At 45.1% G+C, this 27,787-nt stretch overlaps 1 protein-coding gene across 3 annotated transcripts in view; it reads right to left on the reverse strand.

Moving 5' to 3' along the window:
- ncoa3 (nuclear receptor coactivator 3) overlaps positions 1 to 27,787 on the reverse strand; it is a 132,477-nt gene that overhangs the window by 33,288 nt on the left and 71,402 nt on the right. For all 3 annotated transcript variants that reach the window (XM_084317346.1, XM_084317344.1, XM_084317345.1), the window contains 6 exons: positions 12,957 to 13,061; positions 10,090 to 10,250; positions 3,942 to 4,042; positions 3,041 to 3,215; positions 851 to 1,054; positions 14 to 100 (listed from right to left, as the gene is read on the reverse strand). In XM_084317346.1, the coding sequence (XP_084173472.1) occupies positions 14 to 100; positions 851 to 1,054; positions 3,041 to 3,215; positions 3,942 to 4,042; positions 10,090 to 10,250; positions 12,957 to 13,042 (814 nt within the window). In that variant the 5' untranslated portion in view covers positions 13,043 to 13,061. The remainder of the gene's footprint in view (positions 1 to 13; positions 101 to 850; positions 1,055 to 3,040; positions 3,216 to 3,941; positions 4,043 to 10,089; positions 10,251 to 12,956; positions 13,062 to 27,787) is intronic.

Raw genomic sequence — 27,787 nt, forward strand, 5'->3', positions numbered from 1 at the left:
AGAGTGACCTCACCAGTGAGCTCGTGTCGGGTGCTGAACCTCTCCGTTCTCTCCACAGCAGTAATGCGTCTCGCCACACAGATCATACAAGACTGCAAGTCTGAACACAAAACACAATACATCAGTACACCATAACGATCCTTGTTGGGACCGCATTATATATCTATTCTCACCCGTCTGCACTTACCTGCGCATAGTCCTTTACTATATCTATATCTGTACATATCCTACTCTTACTAATTACGCTGCTGGCCAGTAGTAGCCATACCATCTTTGTTTATTATACAACAACTCTGTAGATGCATCCGATTTAGCACTACACTCCGTAGTACTAATTTATACATTTCATATCCAGTTTAATCACCTGTACATTGTATATCGCTGTTGCAATTTACTGTTACATTTGCACTCTGGTTGGATGCCAAACCTCTTTTTCGTTGTACTGTACTTGTGCTGTATAATAATAATAACCATACATCTGAATCTAATCTAATTTCACCTTGGATAGGCATGCACCGATACTAGTATTGGACATGTGGCAAACACCAAAATGTTTCACATGACAAGACGTCTCAATCATGTTTGTCCAATGACTCCGACAAATGCTCTAATGGGCTTATCTCAAAGTGCGCCCCCTCTCTTCTTGATCCTCCAATCACAACTAGCATTCCTAGTGTGTCCGAGGGAAGCAACAGTCGTGATTGGAGGATCAAGAAACGAGGGCGGGGTCCATTCCGTATTGGATGGGGATCAATCCCCCGGTTTGGTTTAGTACGTGGCATCGGTACCGGCAGTGGGGAAAGTGGTCTCCCTATTCCAAAAAAAACACAAAGCCAGCCGTCCCTCCTACCTTCTCCCTCCTCCATCATGGCGCGGGGCTGTGTGAGGGCGAAACACTGCATGGTTTCATAGCGCTGGCCCCTCGGCCCCTCCTCCGAGGGCCCGTGGCTCTGGGCGTGAGCCTGGGCGTGGCCGAACTTCACCAGCATACGACAGTTAAAGGTGTGGCTCTTCTGCCGGGGCGCCTCTCCGGTCCACGAGCTTCCGTTGGCAGCTGGTGGACAGACACAGGAAGAGACAAGGGACACAGGAAGAGACAAGGGAGGGACACAGGAAGAGACGAGGGACACAGGAAGAGACAAGGGAGGGACACAGGAAGAGACGAGGGACACAGGAAGAGACGAGGGAGGGACACAGGAAGAGACAAGGGACACAGGAAGAGACAAGGGACACAGGAAGAGATGAGGGACACAGGAAGAGACGAGGGACACAGGAAGAGACAAGGGAGGGACACAGGAAGAGACGAGGGACACAGGAAGAGACGAGGGACACAGGAAGAGACGAGGGACACAGGAAGAGACGAGGGACACAGGAAGAGATGAGGGACACAGGAAGAGACGAGGGACACAGGAAGAGACGAGGGACACAGGAAGAGACGAGGGACACCGGAAGAGACGAGGGACACAGGAAGAGACGAGGGACACAGGAAGAGACGAGGGACACAGGAAGAGACGAGGGACACAGGAAGAGACGAGGGACACAGGAAGAGACGAGGGACACAGGAAGAGACGAGGGACACAGGAAGAGACGAGGGACACAGGAAGAGACGAGGGACACAGGAAGAGACGAGGGACACGTTAATCACTCAGTTACGAGGGGACTCGTCAAATGAACGAGGACCATTAATTGGCATATTACACACATAAACATTTTAAATGTATTTTCTTTGCATATCATTCTCGAGACACGCATAAAAGCTGTTATATAAATGCACCATTTACCATGTGTACATTTTGTAAGGTTCAGTGTCCAGCTCAAGCAGATCAAGGACTCATTGGTGTTTTGCAGGGATTCAACCTGTAACCTCCCCGGTTATGGGACGGCCTCTTTGTCCACCAGGCCACTGGAGTCAATGGCCGTGTGTATTGTGGCAATATGGTAAAATGGTAGATGATGCATTTATATAACAGCTTTTATCCAAAGCGCTTTACAATTTGTTCCTCACATTCACCCATTCACTCACACATTCACACACCGACGGCGGAGGCGACCATTGCAAGGTGCCCACCTGCTCATCGGGAGCAGTTAGGGGGTTAAGTGTCTTGGTCAAGGACACTTCGACACGCTACCCGGGAGGAGCGGGAATCGAACCGGGAACCTCCGGATTACCAGCCCCCAATATGTGTGCCCCTCCTATAAGCAGCACGTCTGGGTGCTGTGGCCCCTCCTATAAGCAGCACGTCTGGCTGCTGTGGCCCCTCCTATAAGCAGCACGTCTGGCTGCTGTGGCCCCTCCTATAAGCAGCACGTCTGGCTGCTGTGGCCCCTCCTATAAGCAGCACGTCTGGCTGCTGTGGCCCCTCCTATAAGCAGCACGTCTGGGCGCTGTGGCCCCTCCTATAAGCAGCACGTCTGGGTGCTGTGGCCCCTCCTATAAGCAGCACGTCTGGGCGCTGTGGCCCCTCCTATAAGCAGCACGTCTGGCTGCTGTGGCCCCTCCTATAAGCAGCATGTCTGGGTGCTGTGGCCCCTCCTATAAGCAGCACGTCTGGGTGCTGTGGCCCCTCCTATAAGCAGCACGTCTGGGTGCTGTGGCCCCTCCTATAAGCAGCACGTCTGGGTGCTGTGGCCCCTCCTATAAGCAGCACGTCTGGGTGCTGTGGCCCCTCCTATAAGCAGCACGTCTGGGTGCTGTGGCCCCTCCTATAAGCAGCACGTCTGGGCGCTGTGGCCCCTCCTATAAGCAGCACGTCTGGGTGCTGTGGCCCCTCCTATAAGCAGCATGTCTGGGCGCTGTGGCCCCTCCTATAAGCAGCACGTCTGGGTGCTGTGGCCCCTCCTATAAGCAGCACGTCTGGGCGCTGTGGCCCCTCCTATAAGCAGCACGTCTGGGTGCTGTGGCCCCTCCTATAAGCAGCACGTCTGGGTGCTGTGGCCCCTCCTATAAGCAGCACGTCTGGGTGCCGTGGCCCCTCCTATAAGCAGCACGTCTGGGCGCTGTGGCCCCTCCTATAAGCAGCACGTCTGGACGCAGCCTCACCGTTGGTCTTGGGCAGGTTCTTGTGCAGCTCCTCCCGGTCGTCCTCGTGGAGGATGTTGTAGACGCTGGTGTTGATCAGCTCCTCCTGCTTGTACTGCAGGTACTGCGTCACGTTGTCTGACACAAAGACGATGCTGCCCTCCCGGTTGACGACAAACAGAAAACCGTCCAGGGCCTGGGAACGACAAACACGGGGAGGGGGGCAGGTAAGGGGGCTGATCTGGAATCCAAAGGTGAACCAAAAAGGACAGCACCACCGCTAAAGCTAATGTCGGTCAACAGTAGAGTAAAATAGAACCCATGTTTTACATTCTTCTTCGTTGTTTTTGTGTCTTTTTGTACGTATGACTGTTGGTGTGTTCCTGTATGGTCTTTTGGTGCACCGTGGTATGACTGTTGGTGTGTTCCTGTATGGTCTTTTGGTGCACCGTGGTATGACTGTTGGTGTGTTCCTGTATGGTCTTTTGGTGCACCGTGGTATGACTGTTGGTGTGTTCCTGTATGGTATTTTGGTGCACCGTGGTATGAATGTTGGTGTGTTCCTGTATGGTCTTTTGGTGCACCGTGGTATGACTGTTGGTGTGTTCCTGTATGGTCTTTTGGTGCACCGTGGTATGACTGTTGGTGCATTCCTGTATGAGCGCCTGTCATCTCTTACAGCTGACAGTGAGCCAATTTCCCTTCAAGGATTAAATCATGATCATATTAGAGTTATCGATGCACATAATTAAATTATGCACACCCTACTTGATCACTAGCTGTGCCCTCACGACCTGCACAATATCTCTTTATCAACTTAGCAGAGATCTGAACCAATGGAAACAAAGTGGGGATCCAAGCATATGGAAGTGCAGCTAATTGGCGCTGGCCTTTGGCCCCCGGTGTATAGCCCCAGGCTGACCTGGAGGAGCAAAGGCCCCAGATGGTCCTTGTCAATGACCCCTGGACCGGTGGAGGAGACATCCGCCTTCTGGACATCATCATCACTGCACGAGGCCTTGCCTGAGGAGACACAGGGACACACGGTCACACCACATCACATTGCATGGATACGTAGAGATCACAACATTAATATTTAAACGGCCACGTTTCTACTGGACTACAATACAACACTACATGAAGTAGAGTTCATTCTATGTAAATATTTACACAGCTGTGTTTTATTGACTATAATACAACACTAGATGAAGTAGAGTTCACAACATTAATATTTAAACTGCTGTGTTTCTACTTGACTATAATACAACACTACATGAAGTAGAGTTCACGACATTAATATTTAAACAGACGTGTTTTTACTTGACTTTAAGTTAGTTGACTATAATACAACACATTAGTCCAGTCTTAGCTGCTTTACACTGGCTTCCTGTAACATTTAGAATTGACTTCAAGGTCCTTCTCCTTACATACAAAGCTCTAAATGGACAGGGACATAGCTACATCGCCAACACTCTAATAAATTACACACCAGCAAGAACACTGCGATCATCAGCTGCTGGACTACTAGAGGCTCCCAGAAACAGTCAAAAGAGGACCGGTAATGCAGCCTTTATCAACTATGCCCCAAAACTGTGGACCCCAAAACATCAGAGAAGCCAACTCGCTAGACATCTTTAAAAGACAGCTTAAAACCTCTTTGCTCAGGCATTTCACTGTGGGGTAATGCAGGCAAATATTTGAAGATAGATATCTGCTACCACCTAGTGGCAAGGGGAAATATTATTATAGAAACATCAGGGATATCCCGACACAAATTGTACTTACCTGCACTATTCTTACCCTGCCTACTTTTATACACTGCCTATCAAATTGTGTCGGTTCTATGCTAATTTTATCTCACTACCTCCTACTGTATGCACTGTAATTTTAAGAGAACTATTTTATCACACTTTTTACTTCTTACTGATGACTATTTTTAAACTGAATCATTTTAAACTATTTTTATTATTTGTATTACTGAATCAAACTGTAAACAGAGAGCCTATTGGGATGCTAGATCCTAATGTGAAACACTGATTTACCATACCTTGCTATATTTTTACCCTACCTACTTTCATACACTTCAAATGAAATTCATATGTCGGTTCTATGATGTTAGAGTGATGCTCTGTTGTTGTGAGCGACACACTGCTCTGTTGTTCTATAAGGTAACTTAGAACTGTACTTTGTAAAGAAACTCAAAGTGTTAAGAGCGATGGAAACTCAAAGTACTAAGAGCGATACACTGCTCTGTTATATGTTTTTTCTTTATTGAACAATCTTATCACACTTTTTACTGTCCGTTCTATCTTATTATTTTTAGCCTATTTTAAACTGAATCAAACCGCACTTTTTTACTCTATCTAATCTATTCTATTTTATTATTTATATTGTTGAAGAACTGTGATTTGCCTAACCTTGCTACCTCTCTATCTCTTTGTATTTACATTTTTAATTTTTATGCTCGCTTATGCCTGTATTTTTTACTGTTGTGAAGCACTTTGAACTGCAACCTCTGTATGAAAAGTGCTATACAAATAAAGTTATTAGTATTATTACATGAAGTAGAGTTCATTATGTTAATAATTACACAGCTGTGTTTTATTGACTATAATACAACACTACATGAAGTAGAATTAATTAGGTTAATAATTAAACTGCTGTGTTTTTACTTGACTATAATACAACACTACATGAAGTAGAGTTAATTAGGTTAATAATTAAACTGCTGTGTTTTTACTCGACTATAATACAACACTACATGAAGTAGAGTTAATTATGTAAATATGGACAATGGGTATCGGATCGGTCGATACCCAAACCCAGGTAACGGGACTGAAAAAGTCGGATCGGTGCATCTCACTCACACACTCACACACACACACACACACACACACACTTCATTAGATGTCGGTTTTCCAGGTTGCCCCTGAAAACGGTTTGGGATTCAGCGTCTTGCTCAAGGGCACGTTGGTAAGGATGGTGGTTACACCGCTGCTGTGAGTGCACATTTCTGATAGCCTATTTGTACTGGAGGACTTAACATTCTAGGAAACTGAAAGGACTGAATGTTTACTTTCAACAGTAGTACATTCACTATCTGCTATTATTATACTTAGCTGATACTCAGCTTGCTACTTTTTTTTTTTTTTTTTTTTAACTTTTTTTTTTAGCGTTTATCGCTTTTTCTGGTCAAGCATGACCGACAGAAACAGGTTGAATGGGATGTAGAGTAGGGGAAGACACTGAGAAAATACGGCGGGTCCGGGAATCGAACTCGTGTACCCCAGATCCGTGACGAGCACGGTTGTCCCCGACGCAGAAATAGCGCCGAGATACGCGGTGAGCTACGGGAGCTCCCCGCTCTCAGCTTGCTACTTAAGTAGAATTGAACTCAAGACTATATTTCTACCAGAGTACCTTTTCAAACTGTAGGTAACTGTATTAAGTAAATTTCTTAAATATTTGCATACTTTACAACACCACTCCTGGGAACCACATAGGTTCACGATGAGGGCACAGAATCAAACTAAGCGGAACACAATGAAACATAATACTACCACTTGCCACCAGGTGGCAGCACGGGCATGGAATCCATTTTTAAAACCACCATGTGGCTGAAGCTCCCAGACACCAGCGGGAGGGGCGGGAATTCAGAATTCACGCTTACTTGATCAGTGATATATCAAAACAGGGGACACAATATATACTTTGCTATTTCAGAGCACATACATCATCTCATACACCAGATAATGTAGAGGATGGAGGAGTAATACTAAATACTGAGACACCAGAACAGGAAGGAAAAAAGAGGGGGATCATAGGTGTGTGACAAGAGACAACAGGGAGACGGAGAGAGGAAGAGATAGAGACACAGACGGAGAGAGAGAGACACAGACGGAGAGAGAGAGAGAGAGAGAGAGAGAGAGAGAGAGATAGGGAGAGGGAGAGAGGCCCTTCCATCATCCCGTCCTGTAACTATGGCAACCTGGCTGCACAACACTGGGAGCAGCAGTAGCCAGCTGTGACCCTCTGGGCAGATTCCAATATGATAGAGCTCTCTCGCTTCCTTCTCCACTTAACCCCACAGATAGCTCATGTGAGGTGGAGCTACACTGTGGTGGAAGCTAAATAAGACGCTTTACCCGTTTTAACAGTCATTTCAGATCTGTGATAGTAGTGTTTCACATAGGATCTTTTTCTGGAATTAGGAGGAGGGGTTTAGACTTGCGATTCTTGTAGAATTAGGGGAAGGGGTTTAGAATTGTGACATAATTAGGGGGAGGGGTTTAGAATTGTGATTCTTATATAATTAGGGGGATGGGTTTAGCATTGTGATTCTTGTAAAAGTAGGGGGAGGGGTTTAAAATTGTGATTCTTGTAAAAGTAGGGGGAGGGGTTTAGAATTGTGGAGTCCCTGTTCCGTTTCCAGTGGGAGACGCATCATCTCTCATCTGAATGTCCACATAGTGGTATATTATACATACCAATTCTAAATATTGTATTCTAGAGATTTATCTGTTTATCAGGCTGGATCATGCCTTTTTGTCATTTCCATATTCCCCATGCAGAGGGGGGGGGGTTAATGTGGTCGTGACAAAGGGGTGTCGTGCTGCTGACTGAATGCAGGGGGAAGGAGCCCACTGGTGCCAGAGCCCGGGGAGGGAGGGGGGCACAGGAGCGGAATAGACCCTGTGTCCCTGCTGTCATTAGTTATCCAGGGAGGGAGAGGCAGGGTCTGGCACAGATAGATACACACGGTGCTGACGGCCTTGAGCCATCACTACCACTGCCAGGGCTCAATTACTGGTGTTCACTTACCCCGGGCAACACAAACAACCAGCGCGCGAGCCAGGGCCGGGCAATATATCCATATGTATTGTTTATAGCCTCATCTGTGTGACGGTATCGCCGTTGCGTTATTATAATGCTATATATTATATATTAGTGCTAAAGAGAGTATTGGGTGAAATATTTCACAATTTCTGAGAATCGTTGAATTGAAATCAGTTTGATGTCATATTTCCGATGACAGCGCTGTCGAACACGATGACCATCAAATGGATTATTCAAGATGGATCTTTTTCCTTACCCATGTGTATATCGTGATAGAGATAGTCATTTCTTTTGATTATTGAATACCATCCCTAGAATACAGGTATACCCCTCTGTCTAGTGTTGTTTTGCTATTCATGGAGATGAAAGAGAAAAGCGAAATGTAAAAAGAATAATAATAAAAAAGGGAGATTGACGACTAAGACCCCGTTAACAGAATAGTCAACAGATCAGCTAAGAGGGAAGAGGGCCGAACTAACCCCTTTCATGTCTAATTAATTAATTGCATTTATATAGCCAACCTTGGGCTACGCAGGCTCAATGGCTACCATACAATGGCACCAGGCACACATCACACTACACAATGGCTGAACGGCTCAGGAGACAGGGATTGATATCAGCCAATTAAGGGGAAGGGATGATTAGGTGGCCTTGATGTCAGAGACCTGATTGGGAATTTGGCCAGGAACATCGGGGAACCCCTTACTCTTTACGAAAGGCGTCCTGGGTTCTTTAACGACCTAATTCAGTCAGGACCTCAGTTTAGCGTCTCATCCGAAGAACGGCACTCGCCGCTGTACGGTGTCCCCAACACTGTAACAGGGGCATTGTTACTGACAAGTCCAGAGGACAGAGTGCCCCCTGCTGGACAACAACACCACTTTCCGATAGCAACCTTGACCGGGGCTCGAACCGGTGATCTTCCGATCATGAGTCCGGAGCTCTACTCATGTAGCCACGCTGCCGGACAAGATAATAGGCTCAGATGGCAACACAGCTAGTGTGGTTAGTTTTTGTGGGAGGGTTGAAGACTGAGAACCCTGAGGAACGCCCCGCGGCTCTGAACCCCTTCAATAGAACCCTGAGGAACGCCCCAGCGGCTCTGAAACCCTTCAATAGAACCCAGAGGAACGCCCCGCGGCTCTGAACCCCTTCAATAGAACCCTGAGGAACGCCCCAGCGGCTCTGAAACCCTTCAATAGAACCCTGAGGAACGCCCCGCGGCTCTGAACCCCTTCAATAGAACCCAGAGGAACGCCCCGCGGCTCTGAACCCCTTCAATAGAACCCCGAGGAACGCCCCGCGGCTCTGAAACCCCTTCAATAGAACCCTGAGGAACGCCCCGCGGCTCTGAACCCCTTCAATAGAACCCAGAGGAACGCCCCGCGGCTCTGAACCCCTTCAATAGAACCCAGAGGAACGCCCCGCGGCTCTGAACCCCTTCAATAGAACCCAGAGGAACGCCCCGCGGCTCTGAACCCCTTCAATAGAACCCCGAGGAACGCCCCGCGGCTCTGAAACCCCTTCAATAGAACCCTGAGGAACGCCCCGCGGCTCTGAACCCCTTCAATAGAACCCAGAGGAACGCCCCGCGGCTCTGAACCCCTTCAATAGAACCCTGAGGAACGCCCCGCGGCTCTGAAACCCCTTCAATAGAACCCTGAGGAACGCCCCGTGGCTCTGAACCCCTTCAATAGAACCCTGAGGAACGCCCCGCAGCTCTGAACCCCTTCAATAGAACCCTGAGGAACGCCCCGCAGCTCTGAACCCCTTCAATAGAACCCTGAGGAACACCCCGCAGCTCTGAACCCCTTCAATAGAACCCTGAGGAACGCCCCGCGGCTCTGAACCCCTTCAATAGAACCCAGAGGAACGCCCTGCGGCTCTGAACCCCTTCAATAGAACCCAGAGGAACGCGCCGCAGCTCTGAAACCCTTCTAAAAGCCTCCAGTGAAGAGAGAAAACATTGAAAACAAAAAAAAAGCATGACTTCTTGGGGTGTAAAGTAACTAAATAGTTAAAAGCTATGCAGATCCGATTCCCTACGACAACCAACGTGTCCTTGAGCAAGGCACTGAGGGACGTGCCGAGGAATTCAATTCCAAATGAGCCGTGTAATGCTTCAGGTTCCTTAAACACACATGACGAAGGGAAGACCTGATTGGTTAAGAGGACGGCAGTGAGGCGGGTACCTTACTGTTGATTGGTTAAGAGGAAGGCAGTGAGGTGGGTACCTTGCTCTTTGATTTGTCTGATCTGACGGACCGTCTCCTTGAGGATGGCACACTTGTCTGGCTTGACGTTGAAGGTGTCGATGTTGGAGAGGTTGGCTGAGATGAGCTCCGCAAGCTCCTCGATGTACTTACTCTCCTGCTCCCTGCGTCGCTTGTCGCACCTGCACACATGAGGGGGGGGGGGCTTAAATCGGTTGCCATGACAACCCAACCCCCAACATCTATTAAGGTCTGTGTGTATGACCAGGCTCAGTCGGTGCAAATCAGAGCTCGAGTCAATGCGATTCATTCATATCAGGAGATGGATCTTATTATAATAAATTTTTAAGGATAATACTGGTGTTATTATAAGTCTGTGCCAATCGTCTACGACTACGTTAAGCCTCTCCTTTCCATTAAGCATGGTGGTGTCTGCACAGTCGAAGAGTAGGTGGAGGTACCGTAGTTTGTTTCTTGCAGAAGGAGCCATTCGTTCTCTTCTCCACAGACTTGCAGGAGTTAGATAATTCAACCCTCTTAAACGTTTTGTCGTGGCATTTCTCTTCGTTTTGATGGTTATTCGACCGTGTTCCTGACTTGAGAACTTCTCCCATCAGCTGGGCTAGTGTTAGATAAGCTTGCTAGCAGTCAGGGACCTCTCATCAGACCGGCGAACGTGTTTTGCTGACAAGTCCTGACAAAATCTTTCACCTACTGTATACAATGGCGAATTCGAGCGATCATAACCAGGTTTCTCATATCCAGGCTATTAAGGAACCAGTGTTTACATGGGCCAACAGAGACAGAATACCCAGGGACCTCAAATAACATTGGAATATCAATGTGTATGTAAACACACTCACTGAATTGACATAAACAGACGCCCAACTATGCTCTATATGCTGCCGCTACTTGACATTTGAACTGACAAGATATCTGAGCTGAGGAGAGTGAATTTGACTTCAATACGTTACATAGTACAGCTGATGTGCAGACAGGACATCCCCATTCAGGAATTTAAAAGGGGCATGTCAACAATATGGGAAATGTGCTTACCGTCTTCTCCAGAGTCTGACAAAAAGATAGATACCAATTTGTCTGTGCGCTCGGTAGAAAATGATCCGAGCTGCAAGCTAGCCTAGCGTAGCACAAATTAATGAAATCGGATACCACTAGCATAGCTGTTGGCCAAAAACTGTTTTAGTTTTTGAGACGTTTAGTTTTTAGTTTTTAAGACGGTAAGCACATTTCCCATAATGTTGGCGTGTTCCTTTAACCCTTGAGAAAAAGAAAATGTTTGGAATAGCTTAGAAATGCATGCATTTACATTTGTAAAGTCAATCCAAATCACTCGTATGGTGAATGTAGTCCATATATTGTAAAATAACAATTATTTATTAACTGCAATTATTATATATTAACTTGATCAATGGACAATGGAATGTGATTTTGTTTGCAGATCATTCTGTTGGAAGAAAATTAAACACTGTGCTATATATTGCAATAAGGAGGTATGACCTGATGATGAGCATATTCCTTTTCGGACAAAAGACTGTTTTGTTTATTATTTGATCTTAATTTATTATTGTTTTTTCTTTTCACAGCAAATGCTCTTCGTATTTTTTTTTTTACCGTGTATTGTTCGAAATAAAACTAGTCATTCATTCAATGTGATATTTATATCTATATTATAAGAATGTACTCAACCTCTACCGTCTTTCACTGTGAATGAACATGACACTCTTAACTTACCATCGTAAATAAATTAGGTTTGAAAACGTTGTTCCTCTGATGACAGGTAAAAGGGTAATACCACCCAGTAAAAAAAATTATAATAATAATCTCATATGTTCTCTCCTGTGCCCCAGTTCAGTTTATACTTGTGAACATGCACCACCATGAGGCTAGAAATCAGAGGACCCTAGAGTTTGGGATCCATCACATGAATGAAAATAATCGTTGGCTGCTCCATCAACGAGGAACGAGGCGAGGACTTTGTGGAGCCGTAACAATGATTGTGTGGAGCTCTGGAAGTTCTGGTCCTCCAGACCCGTTAGAAACACTACTAAACCTCAATGGGGTGCGAGAACTCAATTCAATATTTCAACGCTCCACAAAGTCAAGTGCTCCATTCAATGTCTTTGGAGCAGGAAGGGGTAAACAGTAGTAGTAGTAGTTTTATTCAGTCATCACAGACAACACAATATGCATAATCCTTCAACAATCTTTGATTTGGCAGTGACTTAAAAGGTACAGGCTGAAGCATAATGCTTATACATGCCCGTCCTATATTCTTAACTAAATTAAGACTCCAAAACAGTATTCTAAAAAAAATTACAAAAAATAATTATTCACATTTGTAATCTTCAAAAGTAGCTATACAAACAGATTTTTTTTTTAAAACCAAAAGCCAATTACTCATTCTTAAATGTATACACACTTGTTCCCCTTTCCAGCGAAACGCACATTTTACAGTAAAGGTTTTGATGACAAAGTCTAAAAAGACACTCCCACATTTTAACCCTTTCACTACCACACTACCAAAAGGGTTAACCCTTTCACTGCGACAATACAGAAGGTTAACCCTTTCACTGCCACACGACAAAGGGTCAACCCTTTCACAACCACACTACAAAAGTTTAACCCTTTCACTACCACATTACAGACGGTTAACCGTCTGTAGTGTGGTAGTGAAAGGTTAACCGTCTGTAGTGTGGTAGTGAAAGGTTAATCTTCTGTAGTGTGGTAGTGAAAGGGTTAATGTTGATGTATGGAAGTTAAAATTCGAGTAACCGATTATTCTGACACATCTCTATCACGCCCCAGACAGACAGACAGGCAGACAGACGGGCTAACGGGACACGCCTCCACAGCGCTCAGGTACTTACCCTAGGCCAGGTGTGTCGCAGGTAGACAGCTTGCGTTTGCGGTCGGAGCACATGGGCTCCAACGAGTTCTCTCCTACTCCACTCATCCTCAGCACATATCAGCTCCTGAAAGGACACATTTACATGTAGTCATTTAGCTGACCGCTTTGATCCAAGAGCGACTCAGAAGCTCTGTACGACAAGTCAGCAGGAAGGGTACAACTCTATCCGCTGAGTAACGGTGTTCCATCAAACAGTGTTCGAACTTGGGTGCTGCAGTCTTGAGCGCATAGTAGTAGATACATATTAGCATAGTAGGTAGTAATATAGACAAGGAAGATGAATTAGTGGAAGAGTGCATGATAGTAAAAGACAGTAAGAAGGTTAGAGTTATTATTATTTTTATTTTCCTTCTTTCATTTCAGATATTGATTGAAGAAGTGTGTTTTTACTTCGGCTGTCCTGACTGTGGTGGGAAGTTGGTGTGGACACACACACACAGTTAACATTGCACACATAGCGACACTTCGACACTTCACTGCTTGATTTAGGAGTCATATTTTGCTTTATTCTTCACAATTTGGGCAATTTTACACAATTCCTGTGAGTCTATGGAACACATCTGTAAGGTTTTTTTCAATAAAATTCATTGTTATGTATTTTTAATCAAGTACTTTGGTGCACCACTTTCTGCCCTTGCAAAGTCCAAGGTGTTTTTGGCTGGGCTCCGCCCATACTCGCAATGCGCTTTGAGTGACAGGCACCCACCTGCACTGGCAGATACCTTTGGTGGAGAGAGCGAGAGAGTGAGAGAGAGAGAGAAGAGGCTCTCGCACGCGAGGCGTCAGCAGCCTGGCCAATTTGTGTGTGCGTGTCTGTGTGTGTTTTCATGTGTGTCTGTGTGTGTGCTGACGCATGGTTCTGTGGGACTAATTAATTTCGCCGCAGGGGGGCATAATCCCACGGGACAATGCATTGGTAACTTGTTTAGCATGACAAGATATAGCCCCGTGAATATTATTGCACGGATCGGAATATGGGCGCGCGTGTGGGAGCGTGCGCTATGATATTTTGCAACAGGTTGACAGTGATACAGCGAGTGCTCTCTTGACAGAGAGAGCGAGAGACATAAGCCCTCTCTCTCTCAATGCAGTGCGCTCCGAGACTCGCACCGTATGAGCCTCTCTCTCTCTCTCTCTCTCTCTCTCTCTCTCTCTCTCTCTCTCTCTCTCTCTCTCTCTCTCCTCTCGAGAAGTGCTGACCAACAGGGAAACCGCTTCCGAATTTTTTCCACTCGCTCCGCTTTGATCATAATTTCAACGTATCACAGTTGATTGTGGGCGGGCGGTGGCAGATCAGCGCCTACTTACGTCAGTGAGCGAGTCAATTCTGAATGGCTTGGTTCAGTGGGGGAGGTACTTGTCTGAGCTGAACTGAAGAAACGGGACTGGCTAGAGATTTCACATCTAGTCAGTGTTGGTTGGTACAACCCCACATTGCTAGAAAACAATGCAATCCGCTGGAAAAGGCCATTTATAAGATAGGGGACCTTTAACACTTCCGGTGCCATTCACTGATTTACACATTTCTGACGGCCAACCGCTGAGTGCCATTCACGTGTTAACACGTTTCTGGATCATTTTAAATTTTTTCCGATTTGAATACCCTATTCCATCCAGGGAGCCTGCTGTTATCATAGGGAATGAGTCTGAGATCGCAAAAGTCCAATGCCGCCGCCTGGTGGTATGCGGCCGGTATTTCACATCCTTTGAAACGTTGAGTCTTTGGCTGTGCGTCGGTGATATAGGTCCGGGCGGACTAGTGGCTCTAATGCTCGGATTGAGAAGAAACAATTACTCCCGTGGTGGATTCTGTGTTGGATTATGTTGGCGGAACGATGGACATCAATACATGGAATGGTGATCAGATAATTGGAATATTCTTTTCGGGGTACATCCTAGTCAAGGTAAAGGCTATATGGTATCAATCTTGCGTTGATCCAATAATGTTTTCATTGCGATCCGAGCATATGTGTGTAACGCTACTCCATAACTAGGGATGCACCGATATGAAAATTTGCCACCGATACCGATTGTTCAACTAACACAATCGGCCGATACCCATATTTGTGGCAAAATTTTTTTTTTTAAATATTTTTTAAATATTTTTTTTTTGTAATATTTTTTTTTATGAAACTACTGTATATTTGTCTTACAAATTGTGCTCACCGATATGAACATAGGCCTCTTTACTTACTTAAAAAAAGGAAACATCAAGAAATAGCACTATCTCTCTCCCAGTATGTTCTGCAGGGCTGCAGCTAGATACTAGTTCTCCCAGCATGGTCTACCTGCTGGGCTGCAGCGAGAGACTGTCTCAACCAATGACATTTTGATTGACAGTCGATTCTGCCAATTACATCACACACCGCTTGCACCCGCCTCTGCTGTTACCACCAATCGGCAAGCGTGTTGCATTTTTTACTTCTGCTTTTGTCCGCCATTGATTTTGACGACAGAGGTTTTCTAGAACAACAACACGGCGCGGCCGACGTTTAGCTTTTAGCTCCGCAGGATGACTTAAATGAGGCATAATGATTTTACTGCAACTAATGTTATAATAAAACAAAGCCTTTCTATACATGTGTCTGATTGAAAACGTTATTAACAGATTGCAGAATGGGTAAAACTCAGGGCTCTGTGAGCAACGGAAGGAACTAAGCTAGTATGAACGCTTGCTACGTTCGGGTAAATAATATGCTGATGTTATAAACGTGTAACACTAACTATATAATGTTAATGCCACAAAACGAATGCCTTGTTAATAAGTAGTAACTTTGATGCAGTAGCTTGTGTGTGTGTGTGTGTGTGTGTGTGTGGGCCGGGGGCGGCGTTGTGCAGGTAGGTCGCGACTGTGAACTTTTTTTTGTCTTGACGCTACACAAATTGATGGATATTTATCGGCTACTGCCATCGGCACATTCAAGCTTATCGGCCGATAGGCCGGTTGCAGTCAACAAGGCACTTATCGGCCGATACCGATACCCGACCGATACATCGGTGCACCCCTATCCATAACGTATTCCGTTGGTGACGATCAAAGCATCGACAAACGACCCCCCCCCCCCACCCTTTCATGCATTCATGATGGAACATAATACCGATCATATGCATTTGATTTTTTTAAAGTAGCGTGTGTAGGGACAAAACGCCAATGCATTTACTATAATACACTTTGCGACTTATAACCAGCCTCTCAGGAATTGGCCCGGATCATTCCGAAACTCATTCCGAAACACTCATATTCACCACGGTATAAAACGGGAAAGTATGGATGGAAAAAGTATTTCTTTTTTGCATCTTGACCGGAAGAAACCCAGTGTCAAATGACTATAGTATTGAATCCCATTCCAAATTAAATCGATTAAAAAAAAATTATAATAATTTCTTCCGCCCGTGCGGTCCGTCTGAACGTATTAAAGTATAAACATCATAACCATGTCACAACAGCATTTATAATGTATATTATCATCAATACGTTAGTTTAGCAATAGGTTAAAGTGTTATTAGATAGATTTTACTTTTGGATTTGGTCTGTTTATTTCACGAGGCGACCATTTTAGAAAACCTTGAACCATGGGAATTGTAGTTTTTTTGCGGCCATTTTGTAAAGGACATCGCTAGCTCTGGATCTGCATTGGAATTTATCAGAACTACACTTCCTGAAAACTTCTATGGGGTTTCAAGCTTCAGTTCTGTATGCATTTTTTTAATAACTCTTATTATTCGGGATAATAAGCCACAAAACGTAACGTTATTTGACAAATATTGAAGCACAGTTAGTTTCTCTTCCCTATTTTTAGCATGCAGCAACAAATAGATGTGAAATTAGTTTCAAAACGGTTGCACCCTGATCAAAATAAAAAAAGTACAGTAGATTACAGTAGATTTCATTATCTGTTCTTATGCACGCCTGGTGATACTAAATCCAAATTGAACTCTGCCATTTGAAAGATAATATGTATATATATAAATGTGCAAATTGGCTATAATAAGGTGATTTATAAGCCTGCTATATTCTATAATAATATTTCAAATTGCATTGGTCCGGATGGAGAATTCAGTACTGTATCTACAGAACCTTCTGTTTAATCATCTTCCCTTTATTCATTTCCTTAGATTTTTTGTACACATGATTTCAAGAAGGTACTGAACGAGATCAGTTCTTCATGTCTGGTCATTATTAGCATGGTGTTATTCACTGTCAAAGATGCAAAGAAAAATCATAATTCATATTCTCCTTTGTTTCATCACAATTTAAGCAAGCCTAGTAATAGACAACATTGCTGACACTGGGAATACATTCACTGAGGTCCATAAATATCCCTAGATACCAAGAACATGCAAATGGACCTTGTAGAAGTGGAGCAATATTCCATTTACTTGTATTTTAGGCAGATTTTCAGAAAATAGGCTCAGTCACCTTTTATTTTACAAAAAGTGATGTTTAGTGAAAGTTAGATTTGCACTTTGAGTTTGGATTTTGTGTGTGAGCTTACTTTGAATATGTACATTTGTGATTTTTTTGAAAGTCCACACAAGTGTGTTTTTGATTGATCTGTAAACAAAGACCGAAAATAAACTATTCATCATCACTTTATTAATCCCAATAGGGAAATTCATTCTTGTTTGATGATCAAGAGGCACCTTTTATTTGTTTTAAGTGAAGTTTGTTGAAAAAGCAAGTTATTGCACTATTAATCCCAATAGGGACATTCATCTTTGTTTGATCAAGACTAACCTTTTATATATATTAAGGCTGTCAAATTTAACGCGATATTAACGCGTTAACTCCCGATTCTATTAATGCCACACATTTTTGTAACTCAAGATATATATATATATATATATAGAAGATTGGTGAAAGTTAGGTTTGCACTTCAATCCCAATGGGGAAATTCATCTTGGTTTGATCACTTTTGTGTCAAATAAAAACAAAGCTTATTTGAATGATTTCCTTGGCGTTTCTAGTTTTTAAAGAAAAAAAAATCGATTAAAATCGTAAATCGGGTGTGGTGTGAAAAAATCTGAGATTTTATTTTTAGGCCATATCGCCTAGCCCTAATTTAGCTCTACAAACAAGGTGACCGTTCCCTATCTATCTAGTGGTGGCCTCGCTACAGACGGCTGCGGCTATTAGCTGGCACCCAAAGTGTTAAGGCCAGAGAAGCAACTAAGCACAACACGGGCTGGACGTTGGCAGTTCGCGGCACGTGTTCCTCTGAACCAGTGGGGCGTCTCGTGGCGACAGACTGGAGACTCTCTGCTGACGTATGTTGTTGCACAATTCAACAAAGGCATCAACGTACACACAACAGCGCTTCCAATAGTCCCGTCTGTCAAAACCTTCTCCCATATTCTAGTTTGTCCCGAGAAACGTCTTGTGTGCCTGAAAAGACGTCTGCGAATATACCAACGCCGCGGCGATGCGGTGTGTGCGTTCAGGAAAGTACTTCTTTCTTTGAGTCTTCAGGGGGATTATTGCCCTGCACCACTAAAAGACAATGGAAGTGGTGTGTGTGTGTTATTTTCTATCAAGCCGACCTTGAAAAGCTCAGTGACCACCCGCAGCATAAAGCCAATGGAATCCTATCATAGAGCAGATTTCTAGGGTTAGGGTCGATTGTAGATTAGAATACATTTGTCGGAGGGGGTGGAGTCGCCAGCACACCAGCCCCAGTCAGCACACCAGCCCCAGTCAGCACTCCAGCCCCAGTCAGCACACCAGCCCCAGTCAGCACACCAGCCCCAGTCAGCACTCCAGCCCCAGTCAGCACTCCACCCAGTCAGCACACCAGCCCCAGTCAGCACTCCACCCATTCAGCACTCCAGCCCCAGTCAGCACTCCAGCCCCAGTCAGCACTCCAGCCCCAGTCAGCACTCCAGCCCCAGTCAGCACTCCACCCCGTCAGCACTCCAGCCCCAGTCAGCACACAAGCCCCAGTCAGCACTCCAGCCCCAGTCAGCACACAAGCCCCAGTCAGCACACAAGCCCCAGTCAGCACACAAGCCCCAGTCAGCACACAAGCCCCAGTCAGCACTCCAGCCCCAGTCAGCACACCAGCCCCAGTCAGCACACAAGCCCCAGTCAGCACTCCAGTCAGCACACAAGCCCCAGTCAGCACACAAGCCCCAGTCAGCACACAAGCCCCAGTCAGCACACCAGCCCCAGTCAGCACACAAGCCCCAGTCAGCACTCCAGTCAGCACACAAGCCCCAGTCAGCACACAAGCCCCAGTCAGCACACAAGCCCCAGTCAGCACACAAGCCCCAGTCAGCACTCCAGTCAGTACACCAGCCCCAGTCAGCACTCCAGTCAGCACACAAGCCCCAGTCAGCACACAAGCCCCAGTCAGCACTCCAGTCAGTACACCAGCCCCAGTCAGCACTCCAGTCAGCACACCAGCCCCAGTCAGGATGCTTGGCTGGCGTTTTGACGGGAGTGAGAATCTCATCTGTTCCACTGTGAAGAAGAGCGACCGATGATGATGATGATGTAGTGATTTGGAGCCTCGGGGGAGACGGGTCATTCTGCGTTCAGCCAGCGAGAGACACTACCTACCGCCTGCCTAGTGACAGCACTCTGCCAGCGATGCGCACACAGAACACTCTGCATACACACACATGCACACGTAGAGCACTCGCACACATGCAGCGAATCCAGCACACATGTCGACCACATACATACACACACACACCACAGCATACTGCACAAATCACAAACACAGAGCACAGAACATTGACATGCAACACACACGTGTGTATGCACACGCACACACAGACCACACCCAGCATACTGCACAAATCACAAACACAGAACATTGACATGCAGCACACACACATGTGCGCATGCACATACATGCACACACACACACACACACACACACACACTCAGCTGCCAGAGAACTGACATGCTCAGGCATGAAGCGTCACAGTCGGTGTGTCTGGGGGAGAGCGGAGAGCTTAGCTACCGTCCCAGCAAGCCACATATTCAAACCAGCCTGCCTCTTTGTCTGATCGCACTGTTCCAAGAAAATAACACTGTTGGTGGTTTGGAAGCTCGGTTCAAAATACGAAAGGAGACAGAGAGAGGAGGAGGGGAGACAGAGAGAGAAAGACGGACAAAGAGGAGGAGAGAGACAGAGAGACGGGGGTAAAGACAGACAGAGGAGGGGAGAGATAGAGACAGAGAGGAGGGGAAAGATAGAGAGAGGCAGCCAGAGAGAAAGACAGACAAAGAGGAGGGGAGAGATAGAGAGGGAGAGAGAAAGACAGAGAAAAACAGACAAAGAGGAGGGGAGAGACAGAGAGGCAGAGAGGAGGGGAAAGACAGAGAGAGAGGGAGGAGGGGAGACACAGAGAGAGAGAGGGAGGAGGGGCGAGACAGAGAGGCAGAGAGGAGGGGAGAGAGAGAGAGGCAGAGAGGAGGGGAGAGACAGAGAGAGAGGGAGGAGGGGTGAGACAGAGAGGCAGAGAGGAGGGGAGAGAGAGAGCGAGGGAGGAGGGGCGAGACAGAGAGGCAGAGAGGAGGGGAGAGAGAGAGAGAGGGAGGAGGGGAGAGACAGAAAGAGAGGGAGGTAAAGAATATGCCAGGCTGTACTCCTGTAATTAGAAGGAATTCTGTCTCTTCTACGTCCAGGGTAACTCAGGCTAGATCTGCCCCTCCCCCACCACTTCTTTCACTATATTTAGACAGAGGGAAAATACTAGTCCATCTTTAGCCAATGTTTACAAACAATACGATTGTAAACAAACCCTTAGGGATGTAACGGTACACCTACCTCAGTTTTAAATGACCTCTTTCAATCTTTTACCAAATACCGTTTTACTTTTTAGAAGATTCAGACTATTCTTACCTTTTTTCTTATTTCTTTTTACATATTATCCATAGGACCGCTTTGGATAAAAGCATCAGCCTAAGATAATAACCAAGTATAAACATCAATCTCACGTTGTGCCTAAATGCATCAGGCATCTGTTGCCACAAGGTGTCCCTAACATGACTGTGACCCTGGCAGATGAAGAGTTCAGCAGATTGGATACACGGCTAGGCTACGATAACTACTAGCGCTAGTATGCTAACAGTCGAAGGTGTATTCGATTATTTCCGCATACTTTCCCTAGACAGCCTTGGAATTGCACAACTTGGGTACGACTGGGAAGCGGAGACTCTTGTGGACCCAATGAGACCACTTGTATTCATGTGTGTCCGCATAGAAGCCGTTTCATTGTAGTGAAACAATCTTTTGAAACTCAACCTCACTGTATAGGATTACCTATTGTTACCTCTAGGATAATCACAGCCTTGTGGAAACTTTACAATCACAACCTAGAGACCTATGGCATTCAGGAGCTGTATGGACTTCCTATATATATATATATATATATATATATATATATATATATATATATATATATATATATATATATATACTGTATATCGACAATGAGGGGGGGTTTTCAGTACAGAAGTGCTCGCCATCCAATCGCTGAAAAATACAATTCTTTCAGAAATGTTATACCTTCATCACAGCACAATATTTTCTATGGTGTTCACTGTTCCCTCGAGGTGGTGGTGTCTTAATGTGGGATTGGTCAGAAATCCCCATAATGATGAAACCATGTTCTCCATGTTCCATATATCAATTCTTCAGTGGTAAAAAAATTGTTAGAATTCGCTATCGACCCAGAATGGATTATGGAACATCGTGTACTTCCATCATAATGTTCTAAACCCTTATACACTCTTAAATGTAAAACATTTGACGGTGCTGAACTGCATCTCAAATTAATTCCCTCTCTCTCTACCCCTCTACTCTCTCTCTAGTATTGTTGGGCTGGGGACCCTGCCCTTGTCTTCCTGTTCTGGCCTTGCCCCCTGGCTGACCCCCCTCAGGGTTCAGAGCAGAGGAAACCCTCTGCAGTCAGCCTCTAAGGTCAGTGCTCTTTCCCATTCCCACACACACTGTCTTTCTTTCTCCGTCTCATGCACATAAAAACAAATGCACACACAGCTCCACTCAGATGGCTGTGGAATGAGCTCATCATTCTAGGGTGGAAAAGTGAGGAAGGTGCTGGAAGAGACGTTATGCAACTACTGCTTAACTACTGCTTAGTGACAGCAGGCTGTGACGTGCAGGCCCACTACTACTACTACTACTACTACTACTACTACTACTACTACTACTACTACTACTACTTCTACTATTACTAATACTACTACCAATACTACTACTACCACCACCAATACTACTACTATTACCAAGACTACTACTAATACTACTACTACCAGTAATACTACCACTTCTACTATCACTACTACTACTACCAATACTACTACCACTTCTATTACTACTACCACCACTTCTACTACTAGTAGTACTACCAGTAATACTACTACAATTAATAGTACTACTTCCAATATTACAAATACTACCAGTAATACTACTATTACTACCATTTCTACTACTACTACTACCAGTAATACTACTACCAGGGGAGGAAACTAACTTTTTGGCTTACCAGCCAACTGGAGAGTATCTGATTTTTTTTACCAGCCAAACAGATTTTTTACCAGACAAAAAAAATCACTAATTGTGATAATTACTTCTTTGTATGTCTTCGTCTAAATAGATTTTCAATCATAGTAAAATAATCACACCGTGTCTCTACTCTTTAAAATATGTATTAGCATAAAACATTAATCTCTACTCTTCACAATATTAGCATAAAACATATTAACATGAAAGAGGTATCTATTCTGGACTGGGTTGGGCTGAACTGGGCAGTGAAAGATGCTGGGTTGGACTGGGTTGGGCAGTGAAAGAAAAAAACCGAAGTATGTTGTGAAGTGTATAGATAGATGTGAAATATATAGATGTAGCAGTAGTCTATCTGTATGTCATATGTTATGATGAATTGAAAATGCCGTACTGTATTGTACCCATTCTGCAATCTGTTAATAAAGTTTTCAATCAATCAAGTTAACTTTGAACCTCGGTTGTCAAGCCTCGTCAATCTTGTGTATGCATCTGGGTAGGCACACTGTGCCTTTAAGACAGCACGGTGGTCTTACGACAGTACCGTCAAGTGTTGTGATAACGTCAGTTGGGTTGGTGTGCTGTTGTACACAGTGCACTGGTTGAGCTTAGCTAGCCCCTTTCGTGACTGCGATGTGCAAGCCAGGGGCTTTTGAGCATGAAATAAAATGTCTAACCTTACGTCGTAGTCCGGTGCTTTTTTGGAAACATTATAGTCATAACAGATACACATAGCTGGCTGCTTTGAGCACACGGGGCTAACGTTAGCTAGCAAGCAGCTATCGCTAAAACGAGAAGCTAACCACTGTATACATTTCCAGTAGTAACATTACACCTCTGTGATTTAAATGTGTCCTTAGTAACTTATACTCGAGGGTTGTACTAGGGTTGGATGCAGTTCCCCGTTGGTCAGTCTGTCTGTTTTCCATCTTCTGCTGTGTTTAACGTTATCCGTTTGAGAGTGCTCCTGATGGCTAGCCTAGTAACGCAGGACTTTTATCATTATATGTCCGCGGGTTGGCCAGTACTGCGCAAACTTTTATTAAACATTATATGTCCGCGGGTGGTCTTGTGCAGTGCTCTCGTGGCACTGTCAACTAAAGCGAGCACTCAGAAGACGCGCACCGTTTGCCAGTGCAGTGATTGCAGAATGTTTTTTTTTTTTGTATACTCGCCAGACTGGCGAGTGGTCTTCATGAATCACTCGCCAAACGTAAAAAATACTCGCATTTGGCGAGTAAAGTGGCCTAATTTCCTCCCCTGACTACTACTACCACCACTACCAGTAATACTACTACTAATACTACCAGTAATACTACTACTATTACTACGACTTCTAGTAATACGACCACTACTACCACCACCACTACTATTACTGCTACTACAACCACTACTACTAACAGTAATACTACTATTACCAGTAATACTACTAATACTACCAGTTAATACTAATACTACCAGTAATACTACTAATACTACCAGTAATACTACTACTATTACTACCACCACTACTACAACTACTACAACCTCTACTACTACTGCTACCACTACTGCTGCCGCCACCACTACTGCTAAATGGACTGCATTTATAATGGAACTACTACAACCACTACTACTATTACAGCTCTCAGCTGTAAATCTACTCTGCCTCCCCGCCTTTTCACCATGTCCAGACTAAAACGATGTTGGTCGTTTTAGGCTAAGCATTTTACCGTTTCCACCGTTCTGCCACACAGAACGGCGTTCTGGCAGCCTGAAGACGATACTTTCTGATACCATCTCCCAGAGTGCGCAATTCTGGAGACGAAGACGCCCCCCATTGCGTCACCATTTTTACAAGCGATACGCGTCTTCTCCTGAACCGATGACGCATCTCCCTTAATCCGCATGCAAACCCAGACAAAAGAAAACAAACATGATACATATGTCTTATATGTCCTGGCTAGAAGTGTTTATTAAACACCGGGAGTTATTATTAAACAACAATGGCATCAGAGTAGTTGCATTCGTGTTACAGAAGGTATATTGAGCTAATCGGGAGGCTACTGTGATGCAATACACGATACTAACTAGAGATTAGCGTCACATAGCTGGCCTTTTTCTGAAAACGCAAGCACATATTGTTCCATAGCATATGCCTTCAGTTGATCATGACAAATCCTCTCTTACCTTGACGATTAAAAAGCCTCCATAATTTATTAAATAGTATTCCCATGGCTGGTGTTGAGCTGTAGCCAGCTAGCGTTGATGCTATCCAATGCTAACATTAGCTAAATAGCTAACCAACTCAATACAATAGACCGTGGTATCCTGAGGTAACGTTAAATACAGACAACGTTTGCTAGTCGAAAGGACTGGACACACACACAAGTTAAACATCAATCAATTAATTTATTACAACACAGGTAGTTTGAGCTGCCTCCGACCGCACCACCGGGCTATTATATTATATATGGCTTTGAGCGCTCTCTCTCTCTCCTGCCGATTAAAATCCACAGCTCTTCCTCCTCCTCATCACCGGCTGCCTGTGAAGCTGCACTCGCGCCACGGTGTGTGTGTGTCTCTCCTATACGTTGAAAACTAGTGTCGGCAAAAAAAAAAGCACAGAACCGGACGTGTCTATTCTTTTACCAACGGATTTCCAGTTCCGCGTTCTGCGATCTGATTGGCCACTGACGTTTCTGGTGCGATCTGATTGGCCACTGACGTTTCTGGTCATGTGACATGTGCGCCCAATTGCGTGACGTGCCCATTTCCGCCTCGAACAGCAGCAAACTACCTAACGCCTAGTTTATCACTGGTTTTGCTTAGGCGACTCTTTCGAAGTTGGTTAAGGTTAGAGTTTGAAATCAGGGCTGGTGTTTTATCGCCCTACTCTAAGACAAACTCTAACCTTAACCAACTTCGAAAGAGTGCCTAAGCTTAACCGGTGGCAGAACTTGCCGTCACACGATTGGCGCGACCAGAAACGTCAGTGGCCAATCAGAGCGCAGAACTGGAAATCAGTTGGTAAAAGAATTCAGGCGAACCGGACACACAAGTTATCGAAAACAACGATAGACAACACTTCCGGTCGGTTTTCAAAATAAAAGAGCTAAAAACACGAAAGACATTTATTCTGTAAAAAAGACGTTTTCGTTTTTACGGAAACCTTTTTTTAAATGAAAACGAAACGAAAACGAAAAAGATCAAAATCTTTTTAGTCTGGACATGGCCTTCATCTGTACCTCTTATCTCCTTCCATCTATCCCCCTCCTCCTCCCTGCGTTTGTCTTTCAGTTTAAAGCTCATTTCTTGTTTGTCTTTCCTTTTTTAGTTTGGAGTTTACCCTCGCCCTCCTTTCCTCTCACCATTAGTTGCAGCATTACAGTCAAAGCTGCTTTGATCCAATTATTGAATAGTTGACTTTCTGGGTTCATCATACCGGTTTGTTCGTTCATCCCAGCCAGAGCTCTCAGCAGCTCCTGCGTGGGAATATCAATAGGCTACTCTAGTAGTGCTTATTATGATACCTTAACCGCAACATTTTAAAAGCTCTGTTGTAATTGTGTGCATTATTAGCTATAGTGACTATTACAATTTAAATTAATTACTATTGCATTTTCAATTCAAGTGGGCAGGGTTGAGTAGTGTGGTGGTAGTGTTGTAGTGTGGTGGTGTTGTAGTGTGGTAGTGTTGTAGTGTGGTGGTGTTGTAGTGTGGTGGTGTTGTAGTGTGGTAGTGTGGTGGTGTTGTAGTGTGGTGGTGTTGTAGTGTGGTAGTGTGGTGGTGTTGTAGTGTGGTGGTGTGGTGGTGTTGTAGTGTGGTAGTGTGGTGGTGTGGTGGTGTTGTAGTGTGGTAGTGTGGTGGTGTTGTAGTGTGGTGGTGGTGTTGTAGTGTGGTAGTGTGGTGGTGTTGTAGTGTGGTGGTGTTGTAGTGTGGTAGTGTTGTAGTGTTGTAGTGTGGTGGTGTTGTAGTGTGGTAGTGTGGTAGTGTGGTAGTGTGGTGGTGTTGTAGTGTTGTAGTGTGGTAGTGTTGTAGTGTTGTAGTGTGGTAGTGTTGTGGTAGTGTGGTGGCGTGGTGGTAGTGTGGTAGTGTTGTAGTGTGGTAGTGTTGTAGTGTTGTAGTGTGGTGTGGTGGTGGTAGTGTGGTAGTGTGGTGGTGTTGTAGTGTTGTAGTGTGGTAGTGTTGTAGTGTGGTAGTGTTGTAGTGTTGTAGTGTGGTAGTGTTGTAGTGTGGTAGTGTTGTAGTGTGGTAGTGTTGTGGTGTTGTAGTGTTGTAGTGTGGTAGTGTTGTAGTGTGGTGGTGTGGTGTGGTGGTAGTGTGGTAGTGTGGTGGTGTGGTAGTGTTGTAGTGTGGTGGTGTGGTGGTGTGGTAGTGTGGTAGTGTTGTAGTGTTGTAGTGTGGTAGTGTTGTAGTGTTGTAGTGTGGTAGTGTGGTGGTGTTGTAGTGTGGTGGTGTTGTAGTGTGGTGGTGTTGTAGTGTGGTAGTGTGGTAGTGTGGTAGTGTGGTAGTGTTGTAGTGTGGTAGTGTGGTGGTGTGGTGGTGTGGTAGTGTTGTAGTGTTGTAGTGTGGTAGTGTGGTAGTGTTGTAGTGTGGTAGTGTGGTAGTGTTGTAGTGTGGTAGTGTTGTAGTGTGGTGGTGTGGTAGTGTTGTAGTGTAGTAGTGTGGTAGTGTGGTGGTGTGGTAGTGTAGTAGTGTGGTAGTGTGGTGGTGTGGTGTGGTGGTAGTGTTGTAGTGTGGTAGTGTTGTAGTGTGGTAGTGTTGTAGTGTGGTGGTGTGGTAGTGTTGTAGTGTGGTAGTGTGGTGTGGTAGTGTTGTAGTGTGGTAGTGTTGTAGTGTGGTGGTGTGGTAGTGTTGTAGTGTGGTAGTGTTGTAGTGTGGTAGTGTGGTAGTGTGGTGGTGTGGTAGTGTTGTAGTGTTGTAGTGTTGTAGTGTGGTAGTGTGGTGGTGTGGTAGTGTGGTGGTGTGGTAGTGTTGTAGTGTGGTAGTGTTGTAGTGTGGTAGTGTGGTAGTGTGGTGGTGTGGTGGTGTGGTGGTGTGGTGTGGTAGTGTTGTAGTGTGGTAGTGTGTGGTAGTGTTGTAGTGTGGTAGTGTTGTAGTGTGGTGGTGTGGTGGTGTGGTGGTGTTGTAGTGTGGTGGTGTGGTAGTGTGGTGGTGTGGTGTGGTAGTGTTGTAGTGTGGTGGTGTGGTAGTGTTGTAGTGTGGTAGTGTTGTAGTGTGGTAGTGTGGTGGTGTGGTGGTGTGGTAGTGTGGTAGTGTGGTAGTGTGGTAG

This window comes from Notolepis coatsorum (genome assembly GCF_963971535.1).
Source record: "Notolepis coatsorum genome assembly, chromosome: 6".
In the NCBI taxonomy this organism is placed as follows: domain Eukaryota; kingdom Metazoa; phylum Chordata; class Actinopteri; order Aulopiformes; family Paralepididae; genus Notolepis; species Notolepis coatsorum.